General features: G+C 36.8%; 1 protein-coding gene across 1 annotated transcript in view; it reads left to right on the top strand.

The window, feature by feature from the left end:
- GPC5 (glypican 5) overlaps positions 1-25,355 on the top strand; it is a 644,069-nt gene extending 618,714 nt beyond the window's left edge. Inside the window, exons 7-8 of the mRNA XM_040620333.1 lie at positions 24,351-24,507; positions 25,090-25,355. Of these exons, the coding sequence (XP_040476267.1) occupies positions 24,351-24,507; positions 25,090-25,355 (423 nt within the window). The remainder of the gene's footprint in view (positions 1-24,350; positions 24,508-25,089) is intronic.
- Positions 25,356-25,650: the final 295 nt, after the last annotated feature.

The raw sequence follows: 25,650 nt of genomic DNA on the forward strand, positions 1-25,650 counted from the left end.
TTTAGCTGTGTTAATTGGAACTCAGCAACAGTAGTGTCATGCTATTTTTCTCAGGCTAAAGGATAATTGAAGGATAAGAAAATTGTAGACTTGACCTCAGAATTCTAACTAATAATTCATTACACTCTCCTTTTCATAAAATGTATTTTACCCACCTAAGGAGAAAGAAGTTTCTGAGACTGTGGGTAACTTTTTCTGTTCTATGTCTATTTATATTCAGATTTGGACATTTTGCTCCAGTGCTCTGATTTTAGGAGAAAGAGTCTATATTATAGAGTTGTCTTGGTTTTTTCATTTATTCAGTCAGTTAAAAATTGTATGTATCATCTATGGTGTGTCAGGGATTGGGCTAGTCATTGACATATAGAACTGAATAGGACAAAGTCCCTGCCTTCAAAGGGCCCTCTTTCCAGCTGGCAAATGTTTCACTTAGAATTGTGTGTGTCTACAACCTGTAACAGAAACTCAACTAGTATAACTAGAAACCCGAGTCTAGTATAGTGGCTTCAGGATACCATCACAAAAGAAACACTTTCTTCTTCCATTCTTCCTTCTTCATATATTTCTCTTTCTGATAGTTACAGAATGGTTGTTTCATCCACCGACATTGTTTCTATGATCTAGTAAAGGGGAAAAGTAAGAGCACACAAGGCATGCAACAGCTGAGATTTCTCTTTCCCTATAATCATGCCAAGCTGACTTCTGGTCACACATCTCATTGGCGCAAGTCTATCAGGTCATATGAAACTCTTTGGGTACCAGAAAGCCTGGGAAATCAATATTTCTAGCACTTTGCTCCCCCAAATGTAACAAGATTCTGTAAATTAGGAAATAAAAAAAGAGTGAATATCTATTGGCAACCAACTGTTTCCACCATGTAGACTTACCCCCAAGACGCTGACAATAACAATACTGTAAAATAGGTGCTACAGAAACATGGTACACACATTTTAGAAATTCAAAGAGAAATATCGATGGCAATTACTTCAAATAAGTCTCCCAAAAAGCTTGTGGTGGATTAGATCAGCTAGCAGTTTTGCAGGTAGACAGCAGTGAGGAATATCAACCCATGAAAGACATTTGATAAGAAGAAGGGCATCAAGGTAAAAAAGAACCTTACTAATCAACAAAACCTGACAATATTGGTGTAGTTTAAAGGAAAAGTTCATCAAACGGAAGATCATGGAAGATAAGTGTCTATGTATACAATGCTAAATAGTGTGAAATTTATTTTAAAGACAGTGGGAGGGGCGCCTGGGTGGCACAGCGGTTAAGCATCTGCCTTCAGCTCAGGGCGTGATCCCAGCGTTATGGGATCGAGCCCCACATCAGGCTCCTCCGCTATGAGCCTGCTTCTTCCTCTCCCACTCCCCCTGCTTGTGTTCCCTCTCTCGCTGGCTGTCTCTATCTCTGTCGAATAAATAAATAAATAAAATCTTAAAAAAAAAAAAAATAAAGACAGTGGGAAATATTTGAAGGACTTATCTCAAAGATCAACCCATGATCAGATTGATTAGATCAATTGGAGAGAATAAGACTCAAGACTGTAGCATTAATCCAAGAAGAGAAATTAGCAGTCCAATGGTCACAAATCTGAAGAAGTTATTTGGAAGGGAGAAAAAACTAGGTGTTACACAAATAGAGTTTGAGTGGAACATGGTCATTATGTTTAAAGAAGCAGAATTTGTGTTGTCTGAACAGTATCCAGGTGTATGTGTTCAATAGATTAGAGGATTTAGAAATGACAAGAGTCATTTGAGCTGGGAATATTGATTGTGGAGACATAAGCCTATTAGACATGATAGAGTTATGGTTATGGATCATGTCATGCAGAACAAATAATGAGAAAATAAAAAGGATAAGCCAGGTTATTGAAGATAATATTAAAGAGATGAGTGAAGAATGCAGTACTATAGAAAATGGATTAAGATGGGATGGTCAGAGAAACAGGTGAAAATCTAAGTAAAAGAGTGTTCTACATATTAATAGGAAATAGAATTCTTTGAGAACAAGAAGCGTGTGTTCAAGAGAACCAAATGCTAAGTCCAATAAGACCCACATAGAAACTGTTCATTTAATTTTAATATTACATAATCATTACTGGTCTTAGGGGGAACTGACTCAATAAAGCTAGGCAGGAAGAAGACAGATAAAGATGAAGACTTATAAAAAAGGAAAAGATCAGAAAGTGAATACCACCTATTGTAGAAACTTGGAATAATTAGGAAAAACAGATTTGATAGGTAGAATTTGATCTTAGGATTGTAACAGGGTCATTTGTGTGTGTGTATATGTACATATGCACATGTATGTATGCATGTATGTAGTATTATGAGAAATTTGAGAATATTATGTGTTGAGGAGATTGCCAATAAAGACAAGGTTGTATATTTAGGTAGGGCAGGTATGATTGGCAGAAGACCATCCCTGATAATTAGAGAGGTTTGAGGGTGTGTTTTTACATACAAGCATTCATGCCTGTTTTCATTACAGGTATCACACAGGTAATTTTTGAATCACTGATTATGAATTTGCTAACTTCAACTGCCTATCACCAAAATATTTGGTTCATAACCACCATTTCATCTATCCATAACTAAATGGATAAAGTACTTATTGGTAAGTGCATAATGAACAAAACTTTATCATTGTGAAATGGCAACATGGCAGCCTTTAAATTTTTATTTCAAATAATTTATTGATATTTTATCTTCTTTATGGGTATCTTCACTCTTTCCAGGAAGTAAGGATAAATACATGAAGGATAAGAAGATTTTATGTCTCAGTTTTAAATAACTATATTCATTAAGTGTCAGTGGGGTTATTTTACCATATTCTGGTTTATTTTAAATATGAATATCATATACTTACAAAGTTTTGTTTCATTTTTATCACCAATGTTTGTTCAAACTTAAACTTGCATCTCTGTTGAATTTGTATTTGAAGAGGAAATCAGTCTCTATGTATATTCCTTATAATTATTATGGTAGTATTACCTAAATAATAGATATCTGTTAATATTTTTGTAAGTAGTGCTAAAGAAAATGTCTCTTTGCTAGTAAGCGGGTTTCAGACATGACTTTATCAGTCAATTCATATGACTTATCTTCCATATGTTAAGACAAGTCATTTGTCTTGATACAACACATACAGTTGTGAGCAAAGGAGTTATGAATGGAGTAGAGAACTTATTTTTATCTTGTGACCTGAGCAGGCTTTTGAGCCCAATTATCTCAGTGTGAAATGTTAGGGAAATGTGAAGAGATTCTCTGGAAATACCATGTAGAAGTAATCATAAACGAATTCTCTGCAATGGCAGTAAACCTCTAAAACCTAACTCTCGGGCATGCGGTTATTTTCATTACTAGTTTGGGCCAGAGAAATAGAAGTCATCGTTAAGATCCAGGCAATAAACGTGCTCTAATAAATGATCAGAATAAGGCAGTATTAAGGAAAAACACTTGTCTAAAGAAGTATGAAATGACCAAGAACGCGATGTAGGGGTTACTTTTAAGAGGACCATTAGTATAATAACTGTTTCGCTTTTCTAATGAGTGAATAAAAATGGAAGGTAATGTAAAAAACAGCTCTTCTCGCAAATGTTTAGCATTTGGCTCTGGAATGGTTGTTTATAATTATATTGGATCCTATGGAAAAGTCATAAACCTGGGAGGTATTTTTGTTTGTTTGCTTTTGGCAACATAAATCCTCAATCTCTGCCTTTTCTCCAAGTAGTCACTGACCCAGAAAATGAGTGGTTGGAAATAATAATAATGATAAGATGTAGCTATTGTTTCCTAATTCAAAGCTGAATGACTAGCAATGGTGCTTTCTCTCCTTGTGCTCCTTTTCCTGTTCAGACACATCCACAGGGATCTTCCCGTGTCAGGCCCTGATTTCCTGCCCCAACACGAGGTTCGCCAGGCCTAGTGTATCAACACTTGTGTAAGCATGCGTGCATCTGAACACACCACATACACAGATGCACGCACGTGCACAAGTCTAGGCCTTCGCTGGACATTCTCTTTCTTTGTCCAGCTCGGACTTCCGCACTGTTTTTATGTACAAGAACATGATTAGTACAAAAATATGTTATAATGTGGACCTTATTATGTCTTATATACTCTATCATTTTCTTTCTATGCCAGCTAATGCATGTTTATATGTGTGTACACATCGATGTATTTATAATCGTGTTAAAATTATATTTTAAATGATTTTACTAAACAAGAAAACATATGGGAAAGTGGAGATTTGAAATTGTATCTGGCTGATCTAGGCATCTTTTCCTTATGATATCCAGCTCTGGCTTCACCTTAACAATGCCTTTGCCTCATCTGTGATGATATAAATGTCAACTTGTATTTTAACACATTTTAATTGTATTTTTAACTTTCAACTTTTCAATTCTTCTGGAAATTAGTGGTAAAATTAACTATTTTCAATGCCCTAACAAATTGTTTTAAGACTCAACAGTCACCTGTTTTGAAAAAACCAACTAGCTCCTCTACTGAGTATGTTTTCTAATTCCTTACTATGCAAGAGGATATAGATGCCTCCAACCTCTCTCCTTCAACCACATAAGTCTAAGTAAAACCAGCATTTCTTTTAAAAATATAGATATAATCCCCTCCTTCTCCCTATTGAAGAAATTACCATTGTAACCACTCCAAGAACCTCTTATTCTGTTTAATTGTGGTGGATTTGGTGATCCCACTCACATGTTCCTAAAGGTTGCTCATGAGCCCATGAGTAATAGTATGGCGGGGAAGTGGGTTTAGGGCTGCTGGGTGGCCGCTTTGGTTTGGGTCTACATCTCTCCTCACTGGCATCAGTGCTGTGCTCCAACTCCTTTTTGCCCTTTGATGAGAAGTTACACAAATGGTCACTGAATTGGCCTCTCAAGTCTGGCTCTCTCCGAGTCTCTCCCGGACAAAGTGTGTCATTATCTTAAGCGTACTTTTGTGGCTTATTCTGTGCACGAGGGCCATGGTTGAGGGAAAGGATGGAAGAAGCATGTGGAGAGTTGAGCACATAGCTGTTTCCATAGGTAACTCTTCATTCTTCTTCATTTCTGCTCTTCTTTCCAGTTCTTATAGCCATAGGGGTTTTAAGTTGAAAAACTGCCTCTACCCTAGTATTGTGTGTCTCAGAGCTGTGGGTCCTTTCCCCCAACTAAGCCATCAGGGGGATTCTATTCATCCTTAGACTTCCAGAAAGCCCTCCTGGTTTCTTGGTGGCTGAACTCCATTTCTCCCATTCATAACACATTTATAGCTGTGTTTTCAATGGGATTTTGGCCAAGTATGGAGTGAGGCTTTTCTGGAAAGTTTGCTGAAATGTGAAGAAATTGCCAACTCTATTTATGAATAAAATTAAATATAGAAAAATTTTAGAATTAGAATTAAGGTCTTGAATTAGAATCAGGTCTAGAATTAGAATCGAATCAAAGCCAGAGAGGACGTGAACCCATTTCAGCCTTTGTTAGAAGTAACTTACAACATGTCATGGAGATTTTGTGACATTGGTCCAGTGATCGCAGCAATATTCCAAATATCACATGACTTATAGGAATGTAACTATTAAAATAGTTACACAAATGCAGATCAAGCAGTAATTACTCTGACATAGTAGTTTTAATAGGAAATTTTAACAGTCTTTGGAGAAACAGGAAGCTTAAGCATTTCAAAGTGCCCTTTCTTTTCTAGTGAAAATTTTTATTTTATTTGCATAGAGTTGGCACACACTGTTACATTAGCTTCAGGTGTACAACATGGTGACTCAACACCTCTATACCACAGGTATGGCTACCGTCTGCACCATACACTATCATGGCAATTCATTACATTTGCAATGCATTACATTATCACTGCTATTAGAGTATCATTGACTATATTCCCCATGCAGTACCTTTTATCCCGTGACTTATTCATTCTGTAACTGAGGTGCCCTTTGTCTTGAGGGTGACAATTTACCTGGGCTCACCGTGAAGTTTACTAGGTTTTAAAAACCAGCCCTGTTACTTGATCAAGGTCTGGCCCTTTGCTTTTAGCAGCCACAGGTTTCTGGGCCTCTAAGAGGCCCCAAAGCCCAAAACTTCTGAAAAGACATTGCCTTCAGTTTCTTCTTAGGACCACAGAGGTGTGAAAATCCAGTTCCCAGTCTGCGTCCTCTCACTTCAGCCTGTAGGCTCTTAATTAGGTGCTTATCCTAACACCTTGTAACATACTTTCTGTATATGGTTTCATTTCCAAACCATCATACCTGCTTGTCTCATAGTTTTTCCAACTTCTCAAAACTTTTCTGTAAATGAGACCATGTAGGCAAACATTCTCTCCATGACCTCACCTTCCATTCAGAACAGAAACAGCATCCGTTGGTTCCGTGAGGCTTTGGTAGCTTTAAAGTTACTGGGGAACTTTGCTTTTCCCTTCTCCTAATCAATAGGTCAGTCTGTTTTTTTCTTCTATGTTTAGCTATCTAATTTTATTGCTTACATACGTTCCTAAAGAGACCAAACCTTCTTTTTTTCCCCTCTTCAGAATGGTCAAAATACGTTGGCAATAAGAAAAACAATTTTTTAAAATGTGTTAAAATTCACAAATTATTTCCTTGTTCTGTTTGATACACGGAAGATACAAACTATATAGAAATAATATATGTTCCAGTCAAGTTGACCATGTAGAAAAGAAATATTTACCTTTGTTATTGGCCTTCTTTTGATCAGACATTGGGGTAATTTCTGAAAACCAAAAATGCCTTCTTATAATTAACAGTTATTTACAAATAACTGATAAAATTGATAGTTCCTATTAGGAAATTATTAAAACCCACACATAGTTCCAAAATATGTGCATGTGCTAATTTGTACATTGAAGGAAGTTCTTAAATTGACATTTGCAGCCTAGAAAATATTTGCGGGATTGTTAGTTTATGACATCCATAACATTGTTCATTTCATGTCCTTTCTGTCCCTACCTTACTAGAATTTTGGAGACTAAATTTATGAAAATAAAAAAGGAAAGACAGGGAGCCGGACTTTCTTCTCATGTTTATTACGAGTTTTACCAGGAGCCTGGGTCTCATTTATGTCACCATGGTTTATTTTACAAGTTTGGACTTGCAAAAATGTGCCAGAATTTGAATGCCTTACACATGTTTTGAAAAGCAACTATATTATATGCAATGCACTGACCTTTTAGTATTCATTTTGATTGGTTAATGGTTACACCTTTACAGCTCAGTCAGATTGTAAACAAGGGAAAAAAGGGAATTTAAAAAGGTCACGGAAGTTTAGTGGCAAAATTTATGAAACCCTACACTTTTCCTATGAATAAAAATGATTAAAATTTATACATTTGCCTTCTAAACATATCCTTAAGAGATTTTTAAAAATTCAAAACATAAACTACCAAATATTATTTTTTTACTTTGTTTTAAATAAATCTTGTTTGTGTGAATCTTTTCCAAGAAAGCTTCTCTTCCTTCACCGAACATCTTTCAAATTACTATTTTTAAAAACGAATGGCATTGTGTTTGCATATAGTTACAATAATAATACTAGAAAATCCTCAAGGTTTAGGCTTTTGTTTTTATTAAGCATCGTTTCCTTAGTTCCTAGAACCTAGTGTCTTAGTAAATACCATTTACTTATCAAAATTGAAATCTTAAGGGAAAATACAAACAATATAAGTAAGCATCCAAAGAATGGTAGAAACTATTCAGTAAAGTCTTAGTGATTCTTAGAATGGTCTTCCAGAATTATCTGCCCTTCCATCTCATTTCTCTTTGGTGTAGAATCATTCTTGAGCTCAACTAAGAAAAAGAGAACTGAAAAGAGCTAGATATTACAACTGATGTGAGCAGTCAGGTCACACTGTTTAGGAGCATGCATTGCTAGAATATTTTATGCTTAAAATTGCACGGGGTTGGAGAAAAAGACTTGCAAAAAGAAGAAAGAAAGTGTAGGCGGGGGTATTGTTGCTGCAGAAGCCCAGGTGACAAGGAGAAGAAAAGATTAGGTGTGGAAAGCAATCAACACTCTTGAGAGCTGAGAATGGGGAATGTGGAACATTGATTGGCTTTCCAGAATGGGTAAAAATAGTCACCAGCGTGTCAATAGTGTATAGATTCTGAAGAGTCTGGCTTAGGCAGACACGTAGAGGGTCTCTGCTGCGTGGGTGAAGCGTGCTAGAGTCTGCTGGTAAGGAAGAGGAACAAACTACTACATTTATATATCACTCCGTGGGTGTGGAGAAGGATACAAAGCTGTAGAGACCATTATTTTAATTTAATTTAATTCTAGACCATTATTCTAGAACTTTAGGTATTTTTCTGAAGAGAAATAACATACTGGCCGGAAAGCGGTAATTATCTGGGATGGCATCATCGGCAGTTTCTAATACAGCTCTCCGTGATCCCACCTCTGCGTATTCATGCCTTTGAGTGATCCCCTCTTCTTGAGGGTAGGTTGGACTCATGTCTTGCTTCTCATGAACAGAATATAGCAAAAGTAATGGGATGTTACTTCGGGGATTAGGGTACAAAACATTCAGACTTGCATCTAGCTGGACCTCTCCCCCTCTTGCTGGCACTTTCTCATGTCCTCTTGCTTGCTGTGATAAAGAGAGCTGCCATGTTGTAAGATGCTTTATGGAGAGGCCTGTGTTGTGAGAAATCAAGGGAGTCCTCAGTCTAACAACTGTCAAAGAACGAAATCCTGCCAACTAGCACGGGAGTGTGATTGGAAATGAATCCTTCCCTGTCGGGCATTGAGATGACTGCATTCAAACAGCTGCCATCGCGCGTGCGTGCGTACACACACACACACACACACACACACCCCTCCTTTCCATTTCTATTGTTGGTATCCTACTGGCTTAGAACTATAACTGACAATATGGAACAGGAGTCAGTGATGGTGCCCACATAGCTTCGAATTGGCAATCTCCTCCCTTTATGTTCAGTGCAATTTTAGAGGGATAAATTTCTTTCCATCCAGCCCTTAAGCATAGTGTTTTAATCAGCTGGTCTTTTTTCCCCCCTAATGCTTACATTGAACCAACTGCAGAGGGAATAGCAATATTGTTGGAGAAAGTAATTATGATCAAAGGAGGAAGAAATTGTATCTTCCAGGAAAGCTTGTATGAAGAGCTAAAAAATGATATGACACTGAATACGTGCAAGAGAGAGGGGACACGTAGGACATGAGAGCAGTATCAAAAGCAAGCCAGTTTGTGCCAAAAACAAACAGTTCTCATGCTGCCTCTGGCATATATATCAAAATATACTAATACTTAATTTCTAAGTAAAAATATTAGCTTTTCTAGTATGAAATTGTTATGGGGTGAAAAAGCAATATATATGTGTTTTATAAATATACATACTAATAATAAATATATATTTGGCTAGGCTTTTTTGATGTTTAAATTATCCACTAATACAACTAAACAAGGTTCTACGAAATGATGTTCAAGAACTAGAAGTGTCCATAATGGTGCTCAGGGTTTAGTCGGTTACAGATTACTATTCTTGAATCAGCAGAGCAGCACTAAGCACCCAAATACCAGACCTCAAAGTAGGTTTCAGCAATTAAAGGACATTCACCCAGTATCGGGACATGGGCAAAATGCTAGGTAGACACTGGTAAAAACACTGTATTGGATATTTAAAGTTTAAATGTATAAAGGTTTTACTGAACTGCAGAAGGTTTCTGTATTGCCTATAAGTTTATAATGAGAATGAATTATTTATATAACAAGCTACTCTTGTAATTATAAAGTGGGGAACAAAGACCCCCCCCAAGAACTCTGCAGAACGTTCTCTTTGGCAAATGCATCAGGCCAGAAAGTTATTTGGGCTAATCCGAAGGTCCAATAGCATTTTCACTCTCTGATGGAATGAAACTGAATTTGGAGGTACTCAGGGTTTCATTTGTCCATGCCCCACCTGAAGGATGCTTTTCTACTGCAGGTGAAGGGATGTTCCTTGGATCAATCTTCCTCTTCTCTAATATTTACCTTCTTTAAAAATTTATGGACTATTGACTCACTCAGTTCTACCCTCGTCTTCCCTTTTTCCTCTGGGTCTTTTGATAATAGACACTGACATCCCTGTCTGTCATTCATTCCAATATGGTTCTCAGGGTTTATTTGTTTGTTGTTTCTCCCTCCTTTAACCTGAGCCTTCTGGGCCAAAGTAAAGTACTTACTCAGCACCACAGAAAGAAGATGGTTCATGGTAGTATTCCCGATAATTTCTCCAGTGACACCTAAGTCATTACAGAGCCCTCTCCAGGGACACAGAAGGTTTATGTGTCATACCTTTGAGTTACATTTGCCAACTGACCTCAAATAAAGATACATTGTCTCACTCTAAGCTACTTCCTCAGAACGTGTCCATTGAAATCTACTGCCTCTCCATGCCTCTGGGTCTATTTCTGTATACCCAGTGTTCAACTCCTCAAGATGGAGCTATAGGTATGTCAATAATCTATAACTGAATGGTCATTATAATAACAAGACATTTCTATTTTTATTTCTGTCAGAGTTCAGAGTCCCCCTAGCAAGAGCTCTCTCTAGAGCAGCCATCTTAAATCCTTTTTGGGGAAATTCCAGATTTGTTTTTAATTTGAGAAGCAATTTTAGGTAGTTCATTGATTCCCAAGATGAGCATGTAAAAAACATAACATGACTTAGAAGTCTATATTTATTTTTAGAATATTCATTTCTGTAAAAATTTCACGATGTAAAATTTTATGAATATTAAGATGCTTTGGGGCAAAAGTTAAAAGTCTATGTGATGACAAAGTACTAAAAGGAAAGTGAATGCAAGTATGGCATATAGGTCAGACCAGGCCAAAAGAACTGTTGCAATAATTAGAAGGCAGATAAATTATAAAATTATAATTTTAAAGACAGCTGGGACAACAAAAAGAACTAGAAGAGCTAGAATTTATAGACTGGAGAAACCTTCCAACATGGGCTGATGATTGCCAATGTTTCTTTCTCTGGTTGCCTTTTCTGACTGTGGGTAGAGGCTGAGGACTGCTCCTGGCCCAGATGAATCTTGGGGTAAAGTAAGCAGTGGCAAACATGATTTATTTTCCATATAACATACCTGCTGAGTTCTTGGACTGCATGTGAGGCTGAGGGACTACTCCAAGGCATTCTAAAAGGCAGAATGAAATCTTCCAGGATTTCACAGTGGCCAGGAGATAAAATCATTGAAAGGGAAGGGTCTGCCATAAATGCATGGTCAACCTGCATTACCTCACCCCAGACATTTCTCAGGTCTTGAGGCTGTGGCAGAGTAAGGTAGTAAGGAGCTAAGCTCAGTATCCCTGAAAGCTTTATGGTAATAAAATAAACATAAATGGAATGAAAAGTTGGAAATTTTAGCAGAGAATTTGAATATGTATGAAAATCAGGTAGACATTTTAAAACAGAAAAACAAAAATAATTGAACTTAAATCACTGAATAGGCTTTTTTTTTTCTTTTTTTAAGAGAGAGAGAGTGTGTGTGCTCACCCATATGCTCATGAGCGGGGACGGGTGGGGGGAGAATATTAAGCAGGTTCTACGCCCAGCATAGAGTCCAACATGGGGCTTGATCCCACGACCCTGAGATCATGACCTGAGCCAAAGTCAAGAGTTGGGCACTTGACCAACTGAGCCACCTAGGCGCCCCTTAAATCACTAATAGGCTTAAATCAGAGTAAATAAAATAAAACCCAAATAAGTGAACCTGAAGAGAGATCCACAGAATTAATTGAAACTGAAGCACATAAATTAGATAAAGCAGAACAGAGCAGAAGAGACATGGGTCACGGTCAAAGTGTCTAATATACCTGCAATTGGAGACCGAGAAAGACAGGTGAGAGGGAGGAGGAAAGAAGTAATCTTTGAAGACCAATTGGTCAAGAATTTTGTAAAACTGATAAAGGAAATACATCCAGTTTTAAGAAGCTCAGCAAAACCCAAGCAACATAATACAAAGAAAACCGTAACATGGAAGATCATAGTCAAACTCTTGAACCAAGACAAAATGAAAGTCTTAAAAGCAAGTGAATGAGCAAAAATAAGATTTTCAACAGAAACTAAAAACAGTGAAATGGTGTCTTTAACATGCTGAAGGGAAAATTATGCCGATCTAAAATTCCATAACCAGTGAAAATATATATATACATGAGGCATAATAAAATATATTTCATCAAATAAATATTGAGTGAATGCTTAACTAGCATACCTGAACTACAAGAAGTACTTCAGTTCTTCCAGCTAGGGAAAAATGATCCTGATAGAACATGAAACTGCAGGAAGCAATGAAGTTCACTGAAAGCAAACCTTAAAATACTGGCATGAGAAGAAAATTTGAGAATTGACATGAGCTCTGTATCTATTACAGAAACCATATCTATAATTAACACATTTTGCGCACACGCGTGTGCACACACACAAATTTCAAGCACAGTTGGATTATCCAGTAAATTCTTCCAAAAATTTAAGGAATGAATAAGATTAATCTTATACAAGCCCTTTCAGGAAATACACACGAAAGAGTGAATACTTCCCAATTTGCTGTGGGGAGCAAATATTGACACCAGAATCTGACAAGGATATTAAAAGGAATTTATCAGGAATATTTACCAGGAAGTAGACTTGAGAAGGATGGGTCAATATAAGAATTGTCTTCTGGAATTTATAATATATATTGGAATGTGATAATGAATGGAAGCGACTAGTTAACTTTTCTAAGGTTCTTACATTGTTGCGGAAGTGGTTAAAGTACTATTGAAAGCATAGTAAGCATGCAATAAATTCTATAAGTAAATATTACAGTTATCTCTAGGATATGCAAAAAGGTATCACAGGAGGGTAACAAATAATAAATGATTTATCTAAAAAGGGCAAGAAAGGAGAGATATACAAAATATTGTATAAATATAAAAATAGGTGTCATATCTAGAATTTATAAAGAGCTCTTAGAAATCCATTAGAAAATGTAGATAATCTATTTTTTCTATGGGTAAATGACTTGCGAAGTCACCTTATATTAGAGGATGCAAAAAAATCAAAATCGTAAAAATAAATCATTAAAACTACACTAAAATACTGCTACACCCCTACAAAATAACAAAAATTAAAATGACTAATACTGTCAAGTCTTGCAGAGCATATGGAATAACTGCCAGTCTCATCTATTGCTGGTGGAAATTGAGGCCTGAGCAACCATATTGAAAATCTGCTTTGGCAATGTCTATTAAAGATCAATATTAATATGCCCTATGTCTTAACAGTTCCACTCCTAGGTATATACTCAAGATCAATGAATGCTTAAGTCATTCAAAAAACATGTACAAGAATATTCAATTAGCATTATTTATCATAGCCCCAAATTGAAAACAGAGGAAGAATCCAATGCTGAGTAAATAAATTGCTGTATATTCATAAAATGGAATACCCATATTGTAATTGACAGGGTTCAGGAAGTATAACCTCCAAATGTGGCACCATGACATATTGGGTATTTTGAGCTGAAGAAATTTGAGAAAGGGCAGGTGCAGGAAGGATTTTCCTACTTCCCCTGAGGCAGGTCTCACGTGAGAGGTGCTCTCCCTATGCCAGAGGTAAGGAGCATCCTTATCTCCAAAGACTACGGATATGGCCCAGGGAAATCTGAATGAACAAGCCTTGCTTTTCCCCCACTTAGCTCATATCCTCTTTTGTCCTATCCCATTTTCCCATGGTTTTCCGCTCATCAAACCTAGCATAAAAATGCTCAGGTTTAACTGCTTCTTCCTAATGAAGGCTCCTGTGTCATGTAAAACTTATATTAAATAAATTTGTATGCTTTTCTCTTGTTAACCTGTCTTTCGTTACAGGGGTTGTAGTTGAGAACATAAAAGGGTAGAAAGAAAAGATATTTTCCACCCCTACATAGTAATAAAGAATGAACTACTCATATGCACAATAATATAATGTTTAAAACATAATGTTGAATATAAAGTCATATGCAAAAGTATATATATCATGGTACTATTTTTATGAAATTCATTAATAGGCAAATGAATCTATGTAAACAGGGGTCAGAATAGGAGTTACCCTCTGATTGTTGCTACAGGCTGAGAAGATAGATTTCTGGGGTGCTTATAATGTAATATATTCTAATTTGAGTTATACTTTTGTGTGCATACCTATGCAAAAACTCACTGAACTGTATATTTAAGATCTGTATACGATCTTAGTAACTTATACAGTCACATTAAGAAGGGGAAATAAGTAAAAAAATAAAGCTAGTTTTGTTGAACAGATATCCACCTGTATGATCTCACGATTCCACATTTAGGCATATACCCAACAGATAGGACTGCTTTTTTTTTTCACCCTAAAAGACGTTTGCAAGATTTACACAGCAACAGTATTTTTACATCCAGACACTCCAAATAGTATGATTGTCCAGCAACAGATTGGGAAATTACGTTACGGTTCACTGATACGACAGAATAAAATCGAGTAATTAAAAAGAATGAATTTCTGCTACATCTGGAATATCACAGACCTGCTTACGTTCGTATCAAGCTCCTCAGAAAAATGAATCTGTGGTGGAGGAAGTCAAAATTGTGTTACATGTGAGAGAAGAAAATGAGGTGTACAAGAGGCTTCTGAGATGCTGGTCGTGTTCTGTATCGCGAGGAGGGTGGTCACACGGCTGAGTGGATGTTGAAGAATTCTTGAAGTGATACATTTATGATTTTTGCACTGTTTAGTATGTATCGTTGTATGAATTTGTAAGCGTTATTGTAACGAGATAGCACACATGGTGGCTTACCACGACGAATTTCTTGTGTCCCAGTTCTGGAGGCTGGAGGTCTGACGTTAAAGAGCCAGCGAGGGTGGGTGGCTCTGTGCTCTCCGCTCGCTCCCACGGGTTTGCTGGCGATCTCCGTGGCGTCTTTGGCTTGTAGGTGCGTCATCCAGTCCTGCACCTTCACACACATTCTCCTGCTTTCTCTTCACATGGTCTTCACTCTGTGCCTGTCTGGCCTGTGTTCAAAGTTCCCCTTTTTATAAGGACACTAATCACATTGGATGAGGGCCCACGCTCAAGATGTCATTTTAACTTTATTGCCTCTGTAAAGAAACTGTTTTCAAATAAGGTCATGTTCAGAGGTACTGGGGTTTAGGACTTGAAAATATATTTTTGCAGAAACATAATTCAATCTATAAGAAACATCTACTGTAGTTTTTAAAAATCCAAAAATTAAATCTAGCAGAAAAAGGAGTAGAACTGAAATGAAGGTCAAGGAGGGTTGCAGTCAGCCTTGACGATACAACACCTGTATGTAAACCGAATGTTAGGATGGGCCAGAACATGTTAGAATTGAAAATTTTAGAGCTCTAAGATACTTTTGGAAACTTTCAACCTCCTCCTTTTTTCAGCATAAACATTTAGGCTCAGCAAGATTAAAGAGTTTGTTTAAGGCACACATTTAAATCGTTAACAGGAGAATTTAGCCTAGAATCCCGAATACCCACCTACCTTCTCCCCAAGACAACCACAACCTTAAATTTCACTAATTTCTCAAATTATTTCTAGAATATTTGCAAAATCACATTTCCTTAATCTTCACTTGGCTTATCTTTGTCCATATTTTTATAGTTTATGTAAAGAAAGCTAGATTAAGGGAATTTCACTGCAAAGGTGAAAATCAGAATGACATTTGTGAAGCTGTAACTCTTGTTACCATCTGGCATACACAAGGGCGTCATACTAAATGAGATCAGAATGAGCTCCTTGGAAGTAAACCTTTAATAGGCTGGGGAACTTCAGGGGAATCTTTCCTACAATGTTTTAATAGAGCATTTGAGGATGAGATCTGCACAGCTGGCCAGCGAAAGCAATCTAGATTAGCTGCCAAAACCAGGTTTTAAATGAATTTGCCATCCGTCACCATTCTTTCAAAAAGGCAATGGAGATTTTGATGAATTAACAAAAATCTTTTCTGATCTGGAGCCCTTACACTTGACCGTGTGTCACAATTAAAGTTTTCCTTCTTCCCTCCTTCCCTCCTTCCCTTCCTTTTTTTTTTCTTTAGCTGTTTCTCATGACATCAGTCTTCTACAGATCAGTTATTAAAGACACTGACCACGACACGTATCAGGTGAATGGCATAAATCTTATAGTCCTGTTAGAAATACACTAAGATAATAAAATGAAACGGCAAAGGAAAATGGAAATAAGTGGAAATGCTGCTTTCCGTCTTCCATGTAGAAAGGACATGGTCTTTCTGTCAGCAGAGAGGACTGAGCTGCCGGCACCGCCAGTCCTTTTCTTTACAACTGAGCAGAGAAAAAGCAAAATTTAGCAGACGAATTGAGGAAAGAAAACCACTCAGGAACACATGTAAAATTAATAGTATATCGTTAACTAGCAAATGCATGTAAAGTTAAAACTGCCTTCATAATCTGGGTCCCACTTCTCTTCTAGAGAGTGTGCTCGGTAGAAACGTGATTCACCAGCTGGTATTTAGTTATCTAGAATTCCTCTTCAATCCATCTAGAATTCCTCTTCAATCCATCCATCCATCCATGTTTTGGAATACTTTCCCTTGTTTGCTCAAGGGGAGCAGATGTTCAACTTTGTTCTATCTTTGATTTTGGAAATTTAGTCCTTGTGCTCTGTAGTGTCGTGGAAGCTGATACAGGATAACGAGGCAAATGGCAACGCGTGTTCTGAGCAGTAAGTTACTAGTACCTTTGCTTGCCGCACACCCGAACCAGGCAGAGGCAGCTTCCTGAGGCCATCTGGGCCCAAGTGACTGTGCATTTAGGGCAAATATGCATGACAGTCTGTATCACCTGGGTGGGAATTGAAATATTTCTCACCCATATGAAGACCTCTTTATAGAGATACAGGCTTTGGGCATGTTAACCAATTACTTCCCAATGATAAACCACATCATGAATAATGCAGATTTCCTCTTCACCCAAGAAGGGTGAAAAAACGAGACTACTTGATATCTGATTCTTCTGGTTTACGATGCCCTTTACTTTTAATCACAGACTAACCTGAAACAGCTAAAAATCTGGGTGGTTTCTGTCCTATAATATTTGTGAATGACAATATGGAGTGTGATTTGTGTGTGTATCTGTATAGGTGACTAGGCAATAATGATTTAGAAAATTAATAAATTAGCTGGGAAGTAAGATGGTGGCATCAAGAAAATAATTCTCACTCTTTTGGGGGGTGAGGGAGGAGTATAAATGTTATGTCTCATATGAAATGTCTGACTTCGAGAAACTGGCATTACACATCTACTTATTTCATTGAACGTCTCCCATGTTTTCAGTTTACTTACAGGCTCCATTCTCCTCCTCCCCTTCTTCTCCCATTCTCATTATACGCTGCTCGTCACAAAATGTCCTTGTTTCTTCCCTATTGCGGTCATTGATCTGTATCTGTCCTGCTAACTCAGCATGGATGTTTTGGTAGAAGGCTCCTATGTTTTGATGGAAGACTCCAACATTAACTCTGAGGTTGTCTTGTAAGAAAGGTTTTTTGCTTTTTCACCAGTTCTTTCCAGGTCCTCAGAGCGTTTTCACACAGACCTTTCACAAAGGCCATTCGAGAATTGCTAACATTTGGTGTGCACACTTCCTGTTTTGGAAAAAAAAGTGTCTCCCAAATTTTTGTGAGTTCTTTTTGAGGTTGTGTTTGTATCCCTACTTCCATTTTACTCCCGCACTTACTCATTCGTTTTTAGTTTACACTCTCCCGTGAGGTCAAACACAGAGCTTGGAGTGGAACACACATTAATTATAAACGTATCTGGTCACTTTGGGTACAACAGCTCAGAAGATGGAACCAGCCAAGTTCTGAGTTTAAAGGTCAGCTCAGGCACAATGGAAAGGAGACATACAGAATTTTCTTACAGAAACAAGAAAAAAATGATTTTTTTTGCAGCATTAGAGGCCAGGTAGTGAATGTAGTAGGCCTTTTCTAAGTTCAGTATTCTATTTACAAAATCACAAGACTTTTATAAATTGCCAGACTGCCTTGCATAAACTAAATGCCAACAGAACAGTGACCTTTCAAATTACTGGTGCAACAGAAGCTGAGATCAGAAAGCTCAAACTTAAAGCAAACACTGACAAGAAACCCTACAGAAATGACTTCTGTGTCTGGTCAACGTAACATAACATGACATATTGTAAAATGTGTTTGGCTTTTTGGGTAGAATAGTCTGTTATGGTTTCGCTGCTTTTGAAAATATGAATCTGGAGATTTGTGGTTACATTATCTGAACCTAAAATATTTTTTAAATTTGAAAGAGAAAGAGTGGGAAAGTTTGGTATAAAAAGACTTACAAGATATGATTGTAATAGTGTTAGTAAGAGAGGTGAAGAAAGGATGGGGCGGGTGGGGGACTTGACGGGAGCGGAGTTGGAAGTTTGGGGCAAGGGAAGTTAAGTTGCAAAAAAGGATGAGAGTGTGTTATATAAGGAGGTTTTTTTTTTTTAAGTTCTCATTTGAAATATGCAATGGAGATAACTTTAAAAATACATCATGAGGAATTTTGAATCAGAGTTCCAATTTTAAAATGTTATGAGCTTCCGTTGTTTTCCTATTTCCCATACGTTTCTCTATAAGTTTCACTTAAACTGCATGAAAGTGCGGATACCAACTGCTTTATAACAAAATTAAATTCATATATATGTATATATTTGCATGTATATATTCAAAGAGATTTTTTCAGTCTATACTTAAAATGTAACTTTAGAGAGGTTTTATTAATTAATTTATTTATAATTGTATAATTTTTTTTCTGTATCTTCAGTTCTCTGGTTTGAAATTTTTCTGTCAATATTTAATTTTCACCTACATATTCTCATCAATAGAATACAATCACAAAACAGCAGATTTTACTCTGTCTACATTTGAATAGATGACTAGAGTCACGTATCTGATGACTAATGCTTTCTAAATACATATGTACTCCTTATATATCTGTGTAAATGGTTGTAAGGGGATGGAGGAAATATTTTAGAGATGCATCACTGTGTATAGGATTTTGAGGCACATTCAATTGCTTTCACATTTGGAAGTTTTTGATGAACATGTTTCTCTTTCACGGCAAACATGTTGTGCATGTGAGCCATCTATAGCCAGATTTTATTGTAAGTGTTTGAATGGATATTGCAACTATGGGATATTGCCAGAGTGTTAGTAAAAAGCAAATTGAGTCTATTGAGAGATTAATTCACCAGCTGAAAGAAATACATCAGATATTCTATCCACCGAACTCATCCTCCAAGATAGCATACCTAATGAGCTTCCTAAACCAATTAAACATAAGCAGGAAGCATCAGTCATCAGAACTATTTTCAGCTAGTCAGCTGACTGCACAAACTGCATGGCATTGAGGAAAGGGGAACACCCTAAAAGTTGTGGGTTTTTTCACTGTCCTGACTTGACTTCTCAATTTTATGGATGCAGCGTCTTGGACAAGACAGTGTAAATGAGTAGAGTGCCTTTTGCTATATAAAGTGCTTTCCCTTGCATTCAGTAGAATAAAATAAGTTTTAATGGGCTTAAGTGATTTGCTTAAAGGCACACAATAATGTATGTCTGGGTCTCAAAATCATGCCCTTTCCTCTGTTGTAATTGTTCTATAAATATGTATGTTGATAAACTTTCTACCTTTCATGACCAAGGAATATGTTCGAGTGTTCAAAATGCCGCCATCTTTACAATTGGACAGACTCAGCTAGAGCCAAGACAGGATGAGGATGAAGGGAAATGTTTTTACCCCCGCATGGGTTCCCTTTTTCAAAGACGGAATCAGGGTACTGGTATCAATTCCTACTGATTATAATGATAATAATGATCCAAATAATTAACCATTACTGAGCACTCATAATATGCCAGCACTTTAAGCCCAAATAATAGTCTCCAAGCCTTTCAAATAGATCTTCTTCTCTTAATTTAAAGATGCAGAGAATGTAGACCCAGAGAGGTAATGTTAAATGTTTTAACGTTGTAAATTTTGAAAATTTCTTATAATATGTTCTATATTTTATGAGTATATGAAACAACTATCCATGTGTGTGAGAAATGAAGAGAGATTTGATACAGTATGTGGCATGAGTATATCTAATATGACTAATTTTTATATGCTATTTATAAAAATTGGCTTCATTATCATTCTGTAGGGTTATTCGTGTTTGTTGGTTGAAATGTGCACATGTGGAAATTGTTTTGTTTTACTTAAAGACATGTGGGGCAAGGCTCCTCTTTGATGGAAGTTATACATATTTCTCAAAAGTGGCTTAAGAATGGTATGTGAAGTAACACTCGCCCGTGGAGGTGGAGCTAACAGAGCATGGGGGGAGTGATTCGCATGCTGCCTCCCAGGCATTGGAGGAGGAGAGGATGGTAAAAAGCTCATTCCCTGGGAAAGAACAGGGGATGATTTCATTGGTTGGTGACCCAAATCCTAAAGTTAAATTTCCCTGCCCACTCTAGAAAAAAATGAATCTTTTATATACATAAGTTTTTGACACTAGATTCCTATTCCTAAATATTCATTTAAAAAGGTAATTGGAATACTCTTTTTCTATCTAGTTCATCAATGGCAAACACAAATATTTTGGGGAAGTATTTCTTGGCATTATCCTTCAATGTTAATTTTTTGTTTAAAAAACTTTTAGATGCTTCCAGGAGCCCAGGAATGAGATTAACTTCTTTTTAAGATTAAAAAAGAAAAATAAGTTAACAAGATCACAAAACTAAACCTTTGTCTGTTTTTCTTTTCCTGATTTTCACATTATTTCCTTTATATTAATTTTACCTTATTGCATATTCATGAAGGCCGACTTTGAAATAAGAAATATATACTGAGTACTTTCTAAGAACTAAGACTATGTGTTCTCCTTTGATGTGAACTATATCTTTCAAAATATATATGTTTTGCATAATATGTACTCAATTAATGTCATTGAATAAATAAGTGAATTCATCTACCAGTCAATAAGCATGAATCCAAAAGTTATTCTAGAATATCATGGCCTCTGAAGATCAGAGTAAAAGTGAAAGCACTTTGCTAAATTAGATATAAAGGACATGGAAGACAGAGTAAATTTAATAAATTATTTTCAAATTTCAAATGAATTAAAGCTTATTTATTTAGCATCTATAATGTGGAAGTCCCTCTAGTCATGATTGGAAGTATAAATATGATGAAATTGTGGTCTCGTCCTTGAGAGACTTAGCATTGATCAGGAAAGCATGGCATATGGTCAAGAAACTTGAGTGCCTGTGCATGGGACACACAGATATCAAAGGTCCAAGAAGTATGTACGGACTGGGAAAAGAGTTATTTCAATTTGAACGTGAGGTTTAGGTATAATATGATGAGCTGAAAAAGTGGAAAGAGGGATTCTATGTGGAGGAAAAACAAGAGTTGGAAGTGAGAAGAGTATAAAACAAGCACAAACAAAATTGCAGACCTATAATTACACACAATTTCTGTGTGAACAGCAAACTGACTGCTCTGGGGCAGAATTTGGGTGCCGGGGACTGTGTTTAGACATAATTAACAAAAACAAAAACAAAAATTCGACTGCAGCAAAAATTTGAACTTTATGTCTTAGACCTCTTTTCCAAACGCATGTCAGTGGGTGTTGAGTGAAGGAAAGGGGTAATTTGCTTATGTACATTTGGAAAATGTGAGGTGGCGTTCGACTGTTAAACAGCATTGCTTTCTGTGAGGTTTCTCAGGAGCCTTCAGTTCATGGACATCAAGAAGGCGGACCATTGTAGGAATTTCACAAACATTTTGCTATAGGCTCTCTTTCTGTGCTTTGTCTATCTGTAGTGATATTTCTCCTCTGGACATATGTTGGAAACGAGCAATTTTTGACAGTTAAGGGTCACAAAGAGCATTAAGGCAGAGAAAGGACATGGTGAAAGTACTGATTTGGGGGAAATAATAGGGTGGTTGTAGGTGGAGAGACTGACATCCCCTGCAATAAGAGGTTGAGAAGAGGAGTTGTAATGATACATACATAGTGGAGATGAAAGTTTATTTTAAGATACAAAGCAGTGGAGTGCATTTTTAGATCCAATCACTGCTTAGAGATGAAGTATTGTAGGAAGAGCTGGAGATAAAGACTTGTAATTTGTATACAGGTGAGAGCACAGTCTGTTAGGATGGATTCCCAGAAAGAGACTACGAAGGAAGTTTCTGCTATTAACTGAAACATTTATTTTTATTTTCTTGGAAGTGTGAGGAGAAAGATGATCAAAGGAAGAAGAAATCAGAACAGTTTTGTTCAAAAAAGTAGGATTTGAATAAAGATCTTGCTGTGAAAAGCTGGTTTTTGTTAATTAGAAATGTATTGGGGATTTTTGCAAGATACATTTTATTATAATTGTGAGAATAAAAATGAACATTTGTGGATGTGTGATGATTGAGAAGGAAGAAAATATCTTTGTAAGGCAGAACTTTCATGCAGAGGACACAGAGGGAACTAATCCCGTCACAGGGAAATGGGATTATTGGGAACCCAGTAGTACGGGGCAGATGGAATCTTGAATATTTTTTGATGAGTTGATCATAGGAAACGGTGATTCCGTCTCATGTTCAGGGACTTGGAAAACAGCGAGAGGGATTGTAAAGAGGCAGAGAAACTGAAAAGTAAAGAAAAGGTAAAATCTGATAGCTTGTTTCCCAGGGTATGATCTTCTCTGTAAGGTGGTGTCTTACGGAATATTAACCTCTGGTTTGGAGGAATATGCTAGAGAATCAGGAGAGACATCTTTTTAAATTTAACACCTAGTAATACATTTAGGAAATGCTAATAAATAGAAATAAATTCTGACCAGAATTTTTAATTATTGTCAGTTTGTTTTGCCATTTCATTTTTGTTAGGGAAAATTAATCTTAAAGAATTGTAATATTTTGGGGCACCTGGGTGTCTCAGTTTGTTCAGTGTCTACCTTTGGCTCAGGTCGGGATCAACAGGCCTGGGATCGAATGCCACATGGGGCTCTGCTCAGCGAACCATCAGTTTCTCCCTCTTCCTCTGCTCCTCTCCCCTTCTTGTGCTCTCTATCTCTCTCTCAAATAAATCAATAAAATCTTTTAAAAATTTTAAAAAAATTTTTTAAAAATTAAAAAAAAGAATTGTACTATTTCACAGTTTGTGACCGAATTTTATTTTTAATTTTGAAAGTTTATAAATTGTCAAAGTCTGGTTGCTTCAATGTAAGTGTTCTTAAATGCTAAATGTGTTCCTCTTCATTGTACTGAGGATATTTCACCCTATGTTTTTCAATTTGAAATATTATCCTTGGGCTGTGTGCTTCATTATTGTCTGCTAATCAATACTATTATCTAGAAAATCTCTAAGACTTACATAGAGCACCCTGAAAATTTAAATGACCATTAAGTGTGCAGCCGGGGTACATTTCATTCATAATATAGCAGTACCCTCTAGTGCTCATGCTGGGTCATGTGTTCTCCCAAACTGCCTTACAGGGGTATATGTCACCTATTGAATCATATTACTCAGACTTAACTTGAAGTGAAATATTCTATTATTCATAACATCACCTTCTTGAAAAGGAGTTCAGGCATTTCCAATATTATTCAAAAATATTACCAGCACTCTTGTGCTGTAGAGGAAAATGGCTGTTCCATCTATTTTGCTCATATAAGTAAATGAAAAGCTTGAGAACCAAGAACCAAGAAGTTGGTTACATTTCTTAAGTGATTTGTAGAAATGGAAGTAGGACCTAAGTCTTCTGTTCCAAGGACGAAGCATCTGATCCAAGAAAGTTTAAAGCTATATGTGTATGTCCAAAATTCTACATTTTTTTTAACGGGAGCTTTTCTTGAAGAATTTTACTCTGTTTTGAGAAATTTTGGATTGTTGGTTTACAACACAGCGCAATAGTATCAGCCAATATACTGCAAAGGAAGTTGTGTTGTACTGAAATTTGACTTACCGAGCTTAAACATGTTAATTCAGAATGAAAGGATTCTCCAGCCCAACTCTCCATGAGCAAGAAGGCCTGGTTTATTTGCTTTCCGAAGCCTCAACCTAAGTTTCATCACTGAGTTTGTATGCAGATCGTAGATCTTCATAGCTGTAAGACCTTGCCTGTTATTTACTATAATTTTGGTAGTTTTAATTTTTTATTACAGACTTGATTTGGTCAGGTGTTCTCACCAAAATAGTAGATCCACGTAAGAAAATAATTCTAATTTCTACATATGTTTCTGAAGAGCTTCCTTAGGTGGTTTGAGTTTGCTATTAATAAATGTTTTTGGTATCCATATTTAGTTGTTGCAGGGTAGGTCACCCAAACCTGACAAGTGGGAGCTCCAGACGGGCAGTGGCGGTGGCCTGGTTGAACAGGTCAGCGGGGACTGTGATGATGAAGACGGTTGTGGGGGATCGGGAAGTGGAGAAGTCAAGAGGACACTAAAAATCACAGACTGTAAGTGTACGATTCCAACACCATTTCTAAAGAATTAATTTTGAAGTTTAATTGAGGATAATTATTACTATGAATGCAAAGGAATAAGGACAGAGAATTCAGAAGCATATGCAAAAGGAATTGGAAATGACAATGAACCCATTTTTAGTTATTCCGGACATGTATTCTTGGGGGTGTTGTTTATTTTTAACTAATGACTTTCAATGGAAATGGCATTTTTTTTCTGTGAAAGATTTGTGAATGACCAGTTCTGAGAATTAAAGGTTTTTAAGTCGGATAATCCTCAGGGCTCGAAATAACTAACAGGGTGGCTATTAGATAGATACTAGTAAATAATGCGAAATCAGGATGGGTAAACTCTACTCAATAATCAAATTCTGCAACTTCATTATATTGCACCGTTCTATAAAAGATATCTTACTAGGTTTTCATCATGATCAAATTACAAAGAAATTGGTTAAATAGAGGGTTAGTTATAGTGAAAAACGACTTGGATTTAACTCTTCTGAATCTGTTCTTCCCAAAAACTCTCTCCAATCGTTCACCTCATCTTGGTTGTATGGGTTTGAAAACCATGTCCAGTATTGCTGGGCTGGTCACCACCACAGAAGATCGAACTTCCAAATGACAACAACAAATCACCAGATGAATTGTGTTTTCTTTTCTTCGCTTTACAAAATGAGGAATATTGGCTCTTCCTTGTTACACGCATGCAGATATTCACATGGGCAAGACAACCAAAGCTTTCAGCTGAGAAAGCAGTGTGCAAGTTGACGTACCCAGGGCAGCTTCCTTTCAGCTCTTCATTTATCCGAGGTCATACCAAAGGTGATTACTTTATAAAGTAATTTTCTGGACTTGTGCAGCCCTATCTGGAGGCTGGTCGGAAAGTCTCTCTCTAAATCACAAAGGGCTGCTTTGGAACTGTGAGACATGTCCTTTCATGACTTTGGTGGGGGAAGAATTCATTTACTTTTCACTTCTTGTAGTAAATTTAGAACACTACACATGCTTCAAGCATCAATACCCGATTCTTTCCAGGATCTTGTTTTATAAGGCAAATATATTGGTTAAAGGAATGGAGGCCACAGAGGTGCAAAATCCAAAGGGCAATTAGTATAAAGAAATATGTTTTCCTGTTAG

This window comes from Ursus maritimus, unplaced genomic scaffold (assembly GCF_017311325.1).
Source record: "Ursus maritimus isolate PB19 unplaced genomic scaffold, ASM1731132v1 scaffold_10, whole genome shotgun sequence".
NCBI lineage: Eukaryota > Metazoa > Chordata > Mammalia > Carnivora > Ursidae > Ursus > Ursus maritimus.